Genomic DNA, 14038 nt, shown 5'->3' on the forward strand with positions numbered 1-14038 from the left:
CCAGACCAGAACAGTCCGGCTACGGTCTGAAGAAGTGGGTCTGTCCCACGAAAGCTCACCTAATAAACCATTTTGCTAGTCTTTAAAGTGCCACTTGACTGCTTTTTGTTTTGATACGGGGGAACCTGGCCGCAGAACGCGCGGCACGTGATCACACTGTGCTGCTCAACGCCGCAGGACGGGATGGAGGCCGAAGCCCGGCAGGACTCGGACCCGTGCGGGGGAGGTGGGGACGACACGTACGTGGCTCACGGGAAGGCGCAGAGAGCCAGGACGGGCGAGGCCCCTTCCAACTGCACAGGCCTTCCGAGCGCTCCGACGCGCCGAAGCTTGTCCCCGGGCTGCGGCGCGTTGCACGGCGGGTAGCCAGGCACTGTCCGAGCCGCAGCCGCAGCCGCAGCCGCTTCCCCTACCGCACGCGGGCCCGCCCCTCGGGCAATTCGCACCCGGCTCGGCGGCGCGGCTACCGCCTGGCGGACCCCGACGGCCGGAGCGGGGTCCAGCTCCCAGCAGGCAACGCGCCACTAGAGGCGAACTCACGCCCCCGCCACGCAGGACCTGTGGCCCTCTGAGCCACTACAGCCAATCCCCACTCGCTCCGGACACGTGGGCCAATAACACAAAACGCTCGGGGACCGTCACGTGGCCGTGGGCGGAGCTAACGAGGGTAGCGGCGCGGGGCCGCGCTTGCGGAAGTTGGCTGCCGAAAGGCGTCAAGCCGCCACCCCTCCCCCGCGGGCTGAGGTTACCGCGCGCCAGGTCTGCGCGGCGGGGGTCCGGGCGCCCCGCCAGTCGCTGGTGCCAGCTCCCGCGCGTCCTACAGCGAGGTGCGCTCCTCTGCTGGCCAGGCGAGGCCGCCGCTTCCTACAGCCGCCCTGCTCTCGCGCTCTGCTCCTGGCCGGCGCGCCCGCGTCCTCCCCCTCTGTGCCTCGCACTTCTCGGGGGTCTAGTCCTTGCGGGCGACTCCCCGGCCCAGGCGCGGCTGGAGATGTCGCTGCTGTCTGGGGAGGGGGCTTGCTGTGTCATCAGTGCACGGGGGAGCTCCGCGGGGACCCTAGGCCAGGGACCTGGGAGCTGCAGTGGGGTCATCTTGAGCCGGAGTCCAGGGATTGTGCTGTGCCATGGAGCCATCTTCTCTCCTTTCCTCTCGGCGGAGGTACGGGCAGCACAGCGGGACAGTGGGCTCCAGAGCAGAGTCCTGCTGGCAAACCACTTCTCCCCCGATGTTCAGATCCAGGTTCTCTGCGCTGCAGGCGGTAGAAGGAAAGGGGATGATGCAGGTGTGCTGGACAAAGATTTGGAAGCTTGGAGCCCAGTTCTGGGGTTCAATCCCCTTTCAAACCGACAGGGGTCTCCTGGCACCCTCAGGCAGCACGAGGCCAAGCTCCTCATGGTGGTGCCCTGCCCAGAATTCCAAGACACCTTGTCTAAAATCTTGATCCATACTGATCAGTGGCATTTCTCTGGGAGTGAAGATGAACATGGGGCGTCTTTGGATGATTTGCTCTATCTGCATTGGTTTGCTTTGCTGGAAATTCCAGACATCAACTCTCCTGATACAGCTCAAGTGAGCTGCATGCTGGCCAAGTCACTAAAGAAAGGTGACACGCTGTTTGCCTGTGGCTCCCCTTTTGGTTCCTATTGCCCAGACATTTTCATGAACACCCTTAGTAAAGGGATAGTGAGTAATATAGCTGGAGAAGGCAACGTCCTTATTCTGACTGATGCTCGTTGCTTACCTGGCACTGAAGGAGGAGGAGTTTTTGTGTTTTCTGGAGACAGTTTCAACCTAGTTGGAATAATCGTGGCTCCACTTTGTTGGAAGGCCAATGAATGGGTTGGACTGACACTGGTTTGTTCACTTGGCCATATTTTAAAGAATATCAGGAGCTTCTTGGTTGAGTCTGGAAAGTCTGTGAAAACCTGGTGGCCTCACATGCAGTTGATTTCTAAGCCAAATGAGAAAGTGGCAATCAGGGCTGGGCCTGCACCACTGTCTTCAGTGGTTTTGGTGGAATGTGGTCGAACGTGGGGATCTGGAGTGCTGGTCAGTTCAAGGCTAGTGGTGACCTGTCGACATGTTGTGAATGAAGCCTTGGGAGTCCGTGTAAGGCTACAGCATGGCCTTGAAAAGTAAGTTCTGGCTCTTGTTTTTGTTTTTGTTTAATAGTCAGTAAATAGAACAGCACAATCCACATGGCTATGCAATAATCTGTGACGTGCCACACGCTGCATTCTATATTCCTCCTTAAATTACCATTTTGAAGTTTCTAGTAAAACTCTTGTTCATCTAACAAACAGTGCTATCCAGACTTCCAAGGAACCAGCTGGTTCTGGGTAATAGATGTGAAATGGATGGTATGTTCCATTTCAAATGCTAATTGACCCAACTTTGGAAGCGCACATCCAATTTTTATTTACCATGCCATACTGTGCCTTTCTGAACCAGTACAGTATGAGCCAGGACCAGCATGCAGCTAGCTTTCGAACCTTGATGCCAACAAGAGGATCCCATATGTAGCAGTGTCAAAGAGAGTGTTATGCATCACTGAGGCCTGTTCTTTGATCACATCTGGTGAAGACTCCGCAAAATCGATCTCTCTGGGCTCGGCTGTCAAGCCCTGTACTCAATGCCCTTGCATGGGGTAAGGAACATCCACATGAGACTATAGAGGCTCCGTCTTCACAAGGGGAGTAAGTTGATTCCAGTACATCGATTCTAGGTACGCAGATGCCATAGCTAGAACTGCATATCTGAAATCCTCTTATTTCCCTCATATAGAGTTACCCAGAGTGAGCAGTTCTAGTGTCCTGCACAGATACAAAATTTGTATCCATGTCTGCAGACTGTTTGCAGATCACCACAGATTTGCTAGGCTCTAGACATCTGTCCCTCTCTACTGCCACGTAATGGCTCACATGGGAGTAGCATAGATGTCCTATAAGGGTAATACCCTACAGGTGCAACTGGAGGTTTGAGGTGGGGGTGGGAGGAGTTAAACTCAGATGTGTGAGACAAATGAGACAACAATCCTCAAAGCTACAAGAGGGCTTCTGCAAATCCCCTGTGGTGGAGATAAGAAGTATTCCTGTGGCACTTTAGAAACTAAAATATTTTAGAATGTCTGTACAAAAGGAGACTGTTCTTATAGTCTGAAAATTTACATGCATACCTTTATTCTGAATCAAGCTCCTGCTGTAGTCATAATTTCAGTAACAGAGACAGCTGTTGATAGTCTAAGGCAAGCAGTGATTTGGGAGTCTGAGATCACCACTTGCTCTGAAGAATTTTCATTCTCTGGCCAGGTCCCTGTCTCATGGTCATACCCAGTGCAGATGGCATTCTTAAGATCCCTTTTTTTGTGTTTGTTTAATTCCAGAAGGCAGTCTTTCTGCCAGCACAACTCTTGCATAAATTGTATTGCACACTCATTGATGCATGCCTTCCCTCACTTCCTGTACTAAATATTTCTTCAGTCATGTGGGTTGCAGTCTCAGTTTAGGTGACATTTCATGTTGCTGAAGGCTTTATCAAGTTGACAAGCGGGTTTAAAAGCCCCTTTTCTGTTGCTTTCCAATTTCAGTGCACCCTAATGCCATTGTACCCACCTGATAACCAGTGAAAGGGATGGTGGGGACTGCCTGAGCACTTCTGCAGAGGAACTGAGGCAGCAGCAGTAAAAGAGCTTGGAGCTCTACTCAGAACTGAGGGTCCTGACCAGAAGACAGCTGTGCTCTTCAGGATGTGATACTGCAACACATAGGGGGCCAGGTGGATTGCTGAGGTGGTAGGGTATGTCGCACATGGGATGTTTAATCTGCTTGGGACCTGCTTTATTTTACCTTTTTATTTTATTTTGATATGGGGGTTGCCCATAGTTGTTGAAAAGTTAAATCCTTCGTACTTGTGGGTGAACTTCATTTCATGGCAAACTTGGAGGAATGAACCTGGTAATACAATATCTTACTAGATTTGGAGTCTGTGTTCATTTCTAAAACTAGTATTTTATAATTTGCACTGAAACGTTGTTTATATTTGTTCTTAGGAGCTGTGCCGTTAAAGGGAAAGTGGTATTTGCTACAAAAGATGATTCTCCATATGATATAGCACTGGTAGACCTAGAAGAAAACTTGCTTTGTTTTGCAGAACCGGATTTAACTTCCAAGTTTTGTGCAGGTAACTGTTTTTCTTTATCATCCTGCTTGTAGCTTTGCTGGTCACGAGTTGGATGTCTGACTGGGCCTGAATCCTCAGCTGGAGAAGTGAAAGTGCGAAGATCTTTGTGGTTATGATTGTCTGGTTACACTTACCTTTAGAATAACTCTTCACATGGCCAAGACTTAGACTTGGGTACAACCGCAAGGCTTAGCTGAACTTGACATCTTGCTTGCTACTTTGCAAGGTAAACGCATTTATGAAATGTCCCTTTTTATTTGGCTGTTTAATTGGCAAATCAAAAGACTGGGATTTTGTTTCCAAGTCAGTGTCCTGGCCAGCGTTCCCGCTACATAAAACACTTTCTGGTGTCCAAGGATAGTGTCTTGCATGCTTGCATGGAGTCATCAGGTTTAAGACCTGTAATAAAGTGCAAAGCAGAGGAAGGGAGCACAGATAGATGTGATACACTTGAGCTTCTCTAAAGATTAGGTAAGACACTGCATCAAATGTCTTCATCCACTTTCCACTTGGATATGTAGGCAGTCCCATGTCCTGAAAACTGACTCAAGGATGGTCAACAGTATACGCTGTGGAAAGGGCTTGGCTTATAGTTTACTGTAGGGATCGTTTTTGCCTCTGCGGGGTGGTGAAGCCTTTGTGTCTTGTTACCAGCATGGTAAAGTTCTGTATGTTGCTGGAAGCAGTTGATTGCTGTATTGACATACTATCTGAACTAAACTGTGGAAAACAAACCTGGACAAAAGAATAATAAAATGGGATGTAGGGCATTTACAAATATAAGCAGAAAATGGGAACTCCAGTTGTCTTTACTGTAGCTAGTAGGGGAGATTTTCAAAGCTACAAACAGCAGTTAAGCACCTAATTGCCATTTGTGCTCTGAAAATTTACCCTAATGAACAATTCTTTTTTGTAAAGAAAGAAGCAGGTACTCCCCCTTGCCAGTGGGGCTCCATAGCCCAGCCAGCTCCCCGCTGTGAGGGAATACGCACCAACTTGGTAGGTCCCCAGGGTTGGAGTGGCTGGCAGGGCTCCCAGCCCCTGAGCTGCTGGGGTTCCCTTGGCCCCAGCTTGGGTTCCTGTGACTGGGGCTAGCAGCAGGGTTCTGCGCCCCAGCCAGCTCACAGGGGCGGAGCTAGTGTCTCCTGCCACCCGGTGGGCTGGAGCTCCATATTGGCACTCAGAAAAGCCCTGCTATAATGATTCTCTGTGTTGCTGACCCTTCAGTAAAGGGCAAACATTCTGCTTCAAGATCACAGTCTGTGTTCTCTCATTGCCTGTAATGGAAGAAGTCAGGAAAATCTGTTTGAGAGCCTGTCAGTCTCTGCTTCTTACTGACTACTCATATTCTCCCCTTTATTTACCTCCCATACCTTGCACTGCCTGATTCTGATTCTTGCTGCTGTTTGTCTCCTCTGTGCAGGAGAAGATGTGATTATTGTTAGTTTTGGTGCATTTGGCCAGAGCTGCGGCCCGTCTGTGACATCAGGAATCTTATCAGCTGTGGTCACTGTAGATGACAAGCCAGTGATGCTTCAGACGACCTGTGCAGTACATGGTGGCTCAAGTGGAGGAGCCCTTCTCTCTACAAACAGTGGAAAGCTCCTAGGTAAATAATATGCTTGGTCTCAGTTTATCTCCCCTCCTCACCCCAAATGAGGGGCGTGGCCAGTCAAGTAATGAATCACGCTGCTGGGTGCTTTCTCTGTTCTCATGACCACCCATTCCGGAAAGACATTTCTTTTACAAAGATTACACACATTGTTAAATGGCCACCATTGTGTAAAATGGTAGGATAAGAGGATGATACCTGAGGCTTCTGTAAAGCTTTCCATCTTAGACTTTCTGATTGTGTCACAGAAATTAACTCTTTCAGTGGCCCTTTAGAGTGTGGTGATAATTTCTAATCGAAGACACGAAAACTTTCATTCAGGTCAACAGAGGTAGATAGTCCGCAGCTTCATAAATGACAGGCAGTCCTGTAGTGCTGAGTCTAACAAATTTATTAGGTCATGAGCTTTCGTGGGTAAGAGCCATTTTCTCTGCTCGGTCATCTGAGGAAGTGGGTCTTGTCCACAAAAGCTCATAATCTAATAACTTGGTTAGTGTCTAAGGTGCTACAGGACCACTTGATATTTGTCAGCAGAGGTAGGAATAGCATCTGGGTCTCCTTATTCCTGGTGTTGTTTTATTGACTGCACAATACTTCCTCACGGGAGACTAGTACTCCTCTTGCATTGTGACTAGCTGAAACCTTTCTTATTTCAGGCCTAAGCAAGTTAATACCCTCTTTACTCTGATACCATAGTTGAAATTCTGAGTCTGGTAACCAGGAAAAAGATTTTTGGTTGTCTTTTGCTATCTCTTTATGCAGATCTCAAAAATTCTACAGTTCACCCACTTGGTAGCTGGTTAATGAGAGAGTTGGCACGGGACATTTTCACTGAATTTTCAGAGTAGCTGGGCAGGGGACTGTCCAAGGCTGGAATAGCTGCTGAGCTTCCAAGCCAGGACTGGGGAAATGTAGCAAAACTGTGCACAGTTCCTGCCAACATTTTGCTGCACTGTAGCCGTTTCTTTCAGGGTATGTCTACGTTAGGAAATAAGGCTGAATTTAAGCTCAGTTGGGTAGCACCTGATTTTGTAAAGTCGAGGGGGCATGTCCACACTTGCACAGAAAGTTGATGAAGTGTGTGCCCATTAAGTTTGCCAGTCTGAAGTGAGTCTCTGCTCACAAAAGCTCATGCTCAAAACTTTTCTGTTAGTCTATAAGATGCCACAGGACCCTTCGTTGCTGTTACAGATCCAGACTAACACGGCTACCCCTCCGATCCGAGGCTTAACTTTGTCAGCAGTGCACTGAAGGTACCTATCCCACAGTTCCTGCTTCCCTTTTGCATTGTGGTTTTTTTGTCCCATTGTCTGATGGGGCAAAAAAGTGCCATGAGTGGTTTTGGGTATGTCTCATCAGCCTCTCATAGTGCACTTGACTCAACTCCCTCCCTTTGGCAAAAAGTGTTTTTGCGCCCTTTTTTCTTATCCCTGCAGACGCCATTGCAAGGCTAGCATGGAATCTATACAGCTTCAAGCTGTTGTGGCAAGTGTTATGAGCGCCTCACCCATTGTGCTGTGGTATGTGCAGAGCCTAAGCAGCTGTCAGAGGAATGAAGACTCCCAGGAAGACAGGAACATATGTGCTTGTGAAATACTGGAGAGGAGTAATGGGGACATGCTGGCTGCACTTGATACTTAGTATACAATGGGAGGTTGGTTCTGGTGCTACCAAACGAGCTCAGACTGATGAGGTCACATTGTTCTGCAGGTAATAGGACAATCAGCAGAGGCTGCAAAACTTCCACATGCACAAGGCCCCTTTCATGGAGCTTTGTGAATTGCTTTCCCTTGCTCAGAAGCACTGCGGTACCAAAATGAGACCTGCTCTGACAGTTCAGAAGCTAGTTGCAATAGCTCTGTGAAAGTTTGCAGTGCCAGCCAGCTGCTGCTCAGTGGGCAATCAATACCGAGTGGACAGATTTACAGTGAGGGCTGCTGTGATGCAGTAGTCGAGGCTATCAATCACCTTGTGCTTTGAAACAGCGACTCTGGGAGATGTGCGGAACATCGTGGACGGTTTTGCACCGATAGGGTTCCCTGAGTGTGGTAGGGCAATCGATGGAATGCACTTCCCTATCTCGGCACCAGACCACCTTGCCACAGAGTCCATAAAACTGCAAGAGGTATTTCTTCATGGTGTAGCAGGCATTGGTGGAGTACCAGGGTCATTTCACTGCCATCATTATGGGTCAGCCTGTAGTTGAACTGCTCCTTACTGCAGTCCAGACTGACACTGTACTGTATGGCTTCCTGAACTAAGGGAGCCGCAGTTAAGCTGAAACACCCGGGATTATTATTGGCATCTCCACATCTCCAGTGATGATTTTCTGGTCTGGGAAGAAAATCCTGTTCTGCAGCTTTTTGAACAGACCAGCATCACTAAAGATGCATGTGTCTTGCACCCTTCCCAGCCATCCCATGCTGATGTCCCTCGTGACACACCGGTGGGAGGGAGGGGATGGGATCCAAAGTTGAAAAAGCTTGAGACTGTTGGTAAGAAGAGCTGCTCCATTCACCTGCTAGGTCCCACCTAGAATCCCAGGCAGCCACTCTCAGAAATGGTGTGTTTGCAGCAATGACCTAGAATGTCCTTTTGCTTCCTTTTGTCATCTTGTACTCCTGCCTCAGCTCCTTTATTTTCATGTGACACTGCTGGGTTCCCTCATGTACCCTTTTTCCTCCATGGCCTGTCAGATCATGGTGTAGATGTCTGCATTTCTTTTGCTGCTTCATAGTTTTGTCAACACAGCTTCATCGTGCCGTGTCTCTTCCCCTGCCCCTTACCCCCGAGTAATGAGGTCCTGGATCTTCTGCATGCTCCATGCTGGAGCTCATCTGTGACCCTAGGAATTCATGGCCAGATGTGCTGCTGAGGTGTGCCTCCTGCTCTGCTCACTACACTGGAAATGAAACTCAAACTTTTCTGGCTGTTTCCTGCACACCTGGGCTATGTCTAGACAGCCGACTTCAGCCAGCAAAACTGTCAAGATAAGTCTTGTCGACAGAGCGCACATCCAGACTGCAGATCTGTCGGAAGAGATCTGCCTGTCAGGAGCAGGAGGGGTAGCACAGCATAGGGGTTTTTTCTGACATTTGGCCCCGTGTGGATTGGCCAAATGTCAGAAAAGCCTCTTCCCAAAAGAATTGTTGCAAAAGGTATACAAATGCAGTGCGAAATTTCCTTTTATTTTGCTGGCAGTTCTCAGCAATCTAGTCGTACACCTGGAGTGCAGCAGAGCTGAAAGTATTAGTCAGAGTGGCTTCATTGGATCACTGTGGGACAGCTTCAGGAGGCCAAGAAAGTCTAATTTCACAATATTCCATCTACACTACCTTAAGGTTGACCATGAAAGTTTGAAGTTGGCATTACTCCTCTTGAAAAGGAGTTTAAAAGTCAACCTTAGGAGCCCTTGAAGTTGGCAGAACAGACCCTGTCATGTGGACTGATTGCTTAGAAAATTGACTTAAGTCACCTAAATTAGACCTGGTCTACACTTGGAGATTAAGCCTTAAATTCTGTGTTCTGAGGTTGCAGTCTAGCAAAGTGCGTGCCTAACTATGAGATTTTGTGTTGTTCTGTTACAAAGGACTCCTTACATTAAATATTGAAGTGCTGTGCGGGAACACAGCCTAAGTTGCCTGTCAGTGGGAGGGGAATACAATTTTTTATGATTGAAATTTTAATCGGCTTAGAGTTCTACAGGTCTGTCTGAAGTGCTGGTGGTATGTGCTGGCCAATGAGATGCAGCTAGAAGTTCCTTCCCTCTATGCAGTTAAAACCACAAAACTCAGTTGCCAGTTGTTGTTGTGAGACCTGATTATTTAGTGTAACTGTTTCCTCAATAGAAAGAGTGTGCTATGTCCAGGGTAGGGTTCAGTATTTGTATCTTTTTGTGTTAGCAATTCCATTTTGGAAGCTAGAAAACATAATGCTGTTTTCCCTATTATTTCTTTTCATTATTGCAAGCTTCTCTTATGGTGACACTGCACTGGGATTCTAGTCCCAGTTTTCCTTTATTTAAGTAGATTTTGGCTAAGGAACTTAACTATCTGTGCCTTAGTTTCCCTCTCTGAAAACAGCTAGAACTTTGCAAACCTGAGTAAATATTTAATCAGCTGGTGTGGATATAAATAGATATTTAAATGCTAACCATCATTTTTTGTTCTTTGTGTTTGCAGTCTGAAATCTTATTCTGGATTTTTTTTATTTGTACTGATAGCTAAATTCAGGGAATAAGATTTGTCTGTGCTTGATACAAAGTAGCAAATGACACATTTTGTTTCTGTCTGGGTCCTGCAATCTATCCATTGTTTGATGGCACGTTTTTAATTCCTCGTTTCTGAAGCAACTCGCAAGTTCATAAACTGTACTTTTTATTCCTTTCCACATACAGGGATTGTTGCTAGCAACACAAAGGACAACAGTGTAGGAGCTACATACCCTCACCTGAATTACAGCATTCCTATCACAGTTCTACAGCCAGCAGTCTTGGAGTACAGCCGTACTGGAGACCTGCATAGTTTTCAGGAGCTGAACAGGGCCAACAACAGGATCCGACTAGTGTGGAGGCTCCAAAGAAAGACCACAGAGGGACTGCACAGTAAGCTGTGAGGCTGGCCATCTCAGAAGAAAGGCAGAACTCTCTTATGAGCAGGATGCTCTAGGGGAATAGAAGGAGGACTTCATGTACTTCATTGTGTGTAATCTGTAGCTATGGCGTTGGCTATGAATATTCCAGGGTCTACCTGAAGACATGGAGTCCCTGGGGCTGATCAGCTATCTTGAAATCAGTGGTGTTACAGCTGGATCTGCTTGAATTGAGTGAAAATACAAAACGTGCAGCAGCTGTTATACTGGGTGGCACCAATCAGAACAAAACTATAGAAATGAATTGCAGTGATTCCATGGGTTGCTTGCCAGGCTACATTAGGTGAGTTCCTAGGATGATGCCAGGCTCCTCTCCCTCATTCCTGGAAGTGCTGTCCCCAGGATTGCGGTTCCCTTCAGCTGTAGATGCTGACTGGCTATTCATTGTTGGGAGGTGCTTATTAGGCAAGAATAGTGATTGCCTGGCCATTCATATTAGTTAAAGGCTGGCGTGATTTTCTGGAAGTACTTAGTGTCAGATGGAGGGAGATGAATTGCTCAAGATGTTGGGGGTGCAAGGAAAATATGTTGAAGTCAGGTTTCTTCTTCTCTCCCCCGCCAACCCCACCATAACACAATTGAAGCCATGGTATTGTATTGTGTGAGATATTTAAAGTCCTGTCTAGGTGTAAACACAGAGGTGAATAATACTGTGTAGTGGTAGAGGATCATCTGATAACTCTTCCATCTTTAATGTCTCCTTCAGGAAAGAAGATTGAAGCATAGCTGTGGGTGTGCTCACTTTTAGTTCAGAGCACCTCTAGTGTGTTATAAACCCACAGATATTCTACAGATTGGCTAATCCTTATGCTGTCTCCTATTGTTCAGCTGTTTCAGCGGTTGTTTCCTCTGTCTATTCAGTCCAGCTTTAAATGCTGACTACGGAGTACTGGAAGGAAAATCAAGACTATTGCTCTGAAGAAAAGGCATGCATTGGCTCTAAACATGAATGCATTTACCTTACACATTTCTACCTCTCCATTTTTTTCTAGTTAATATAAACCATTGGTAGAGACTATGCTCAGTAAGAATTTTCAATCTCTGGAAGTGTTCTGCTGCTCATACCATGATTTCCTGTTACTGAAACTAATATTACAAGTGGTACTGTTGTATCTCAAGAGCCGTGTCTACATGTGCACGCTACTTCGAAGTAGCGGCACTAACTTCCAAATAGTGCCTGTCACGGCTACACGTGTTGGGCGCTATTTCGATGTTAACATCGACGTTAGGTGGCGAGATGTCGAAGCCGCTAACCCCATGAGGGGATGGGAATAGCGCCCTACTTCGAAGTTGAACGTCGAAGTAGGGCACGTATAGACGATCCGCGTCCCGCAACATCGAAATAGCAGGGTCCGCCATGGTGGCCATCAGCTGAGGGGTTGAGAGACACGCTCTCTCCAGCCCCTGCGGGTCTCTATGGTCACCGTGTGCAGCAGCCCTTAGCCCAGGGCTTCTGGCTGCTGCTGCGGCAGCTGGGGATCCATGCTGCATGCACAGGGTCTGCAACCAGTTGTCGGCTCTGTGGATCTTGTGTTGTTTAGTGCAACTGTGTCTGGGAGGGGCCCTTTAAGGGAGCGGCTTGCTGTTGAGTCCGCCCTGTGACCCTGTCTGCAGCTGTTCCTGGCACCCTTATTTCGATGTGTGCTACTTTGGCGTGTAGACGTTCCCTTGCAGCGCCTATTTCGATGTGGTGCTGCGCAACGTCGATGTTGAATGTCGACGTTGCCAGCCTTGGAGGACGTATAGACGTTATTCATCGAAATAGCCTATTTCGATGTCGCTACATCAAAATAAGCTACTTCGATGTAGGCTTCACCTGTAGACGTAGCTAAGGTGGGCTAAAGCTACAGTTTTTGGAAATGTCTGTATCTGGAGGTTTGCACCTGCTAGGTCAACTACTGGCAAGGCTCCTCCAGAAGCAGAACTGAGTCTTCCTTGTGGAAGCATGCAGAAGGAGAGTGTTTTATAATGCACGCAGCTTTGCTGATGTGGGGGAGACTTCATGGTGTTCGATCAAGTTTGCCCAACTATCTAAAACACAAAAAGGCCTGAAGTAAACATGTTGGTGCCAAACACATTGGAGTGCCAACTTGTAGTGCCAAATTTCAGCTTGGAGACTTATTTCTGCTATCCAATCTTTTATCTCTATGAAGAGGCAAGTAATCATACTCGGATCAAATGCCTCTTGTGGCCACTGGATGCCACTCATACTCCAACATCAGTAGCGATGACAAGACTTGTTAACAGCTTATTGCTATTCATGTATATTCTCTTTTTGTCTGTTGGGGTGGCAGGGGATTAGAAATCTTGCTTGAGGTTGAACTGAGTCAACTGCTTGCAGCACCCTATTCCATGATCACAAGAATGTGAATTTGTTCACTAGCGATCTGTTAGAAACTGCAGATCCATCTGCTCTTGCCAGTCTGATAAAGTGAAGCATGCATTTATGATTAAACTTCTCCCCCTGTTCAAGGATGCTGAAGTAAAATTGTTAGCTTGGGAGACCAGAGATTGGCCTAAGGTTCCTAGTTTGGATCTGATTGCAAAGTTAATAACTGTTCAGATACAGGTTTTATGCCTCTAATAAAAGCAGTGTGTACAAACATGGGAGGGAATGTATTGAAATGTGTGATATAAGGACTGGAAAGTATACACCGTAGAACCATCGTTTCTAGTCATTGTGTCCGAAGTATATTAGCAGTGGTTCAGTTATTTGCTTATAATTGCACCAAAACCTTTTCCAGTTGCTGGTGGTTGATGTTGTCTGTGGATAGTATCTCTGACCTCTTTGGATTTTCCCTTCCCCCCCAAACACCCTCTACGAAGCAGGGGCTGCATGTACAACAAAGTTGTTTGGAAGTAGACAGCTGGTCATTAACTTATGATGAAGTAAAGCTGGATCTGTTCCTGCAAACTACATACCGCACCAAGGATCAGCCTCCCTTCCACGGTGGAATACTGAAATTTGACCTTTTGACCTCTGTATGGTCTGAGCGCCAGTGCTACTTTTTAAAGTTGCTAATAGTCCTACTTACAACAGCTTCATTAATAAACGTGCAGTTTTACGGTTTAGCGGAGGGGTTGGCCACAGTGTTGCACTCATTTTTACAAATCCTCAGCTTTCAAAAAAGAGTCAGGCTCCGCTCACCTTCAAAACACATTCAATTAAAATCATTGAAAAGGAGGGGGGGCCGTCGTAGTTGCCTCCTGGGTTTTGGCATGGGATGGGGTCACAAGTCACGTTTTCTTTTCATTTTTGTGATGAAATCCCTTGTAATCTTAGGCAGCCTTTCATACAAGGTGCTTGTTTAAAGGATGAAAAAAGTTAGAGGGACCCCTGATCCAAAGCAGCCAGACTTCAAGAACACCTCCCTTCTTCCTCTGCAAGACTCCCCCCTTAACCATGCACCCAGGGCAGGCGAATACAACAGAGCACAGTTTTGCAGTTTGGCAAGGTGGGGAGCCAGAGCGCAGTTGGGGTGTGCAGAGGGTCGCCTTGCACCCCTGTCAGGTTAGGCATCCCTGTGGGGGCAGGGTGCACACCCAGCTCCATGCCGCCCACCACCCAAATGAGCCCAAGGGAGGCCAGAGCACAAGGA

At 47.4% G+C, this 14038-nt stretch overlaps 1 protein-coding gene across 3 annotated transcripts; it reads left to right on the forward strand.

Moving 5' to 3' along the window:
* Positions 1-680: 680 nt before the first annotated feature.
* Positions 681-13498, forward strand: TYSND1 (trypsin like peroxisomal matrix peptidase 1). 3 transcript variants are annotated; one of them, XR_012646218.1, is made up of 5 exons: positions 681-2133; positions 4047-4177; positions 5601-5786; positions 10186-10977; positions 11789-13498. XR_012646218.1 is itself a non-coding variant. In XM_074999496.1 (4 exons), the coding sequence occupies exons 1-4, from the start codon at positions 989-991 to the stop codon at positions 10401-10403; spliced, it is 1680 nt and encodes a 559-aa protein (XP_074855597.1). In that variant the 5' UTR covers positions 681-988; the 3' UTR covers positions 10404-11776. The 3 variants fall into 3 exon arrangements, 1 of the variants encoding a protein (XP_074855597.1); XR_012646219.1 differs by lacking the exon at positions 5601-5786; XM_074999496.1 differs by lacking the exon at positions 11789-13498 and having other exon boundaries at positions 10186-11776.
* Positions 13499-14038: the final 540 nt, after the last annotated feature.

Source organism: Carettochelys insculpta, chromosome 7 (assembly GCF_033958435.1).
Source record: "Carettochelys insculpta isolate YL-2023 chromosome 7, ASM3395843v1, whole genome shotgun sequence".
Classification (NCBI taxonomy): domain Eukaryota; kingdom Metazoa; phylum Chordata; order Testudines; family Carettochelyidae; genus Carettochelys; species Carettochelys insculpta.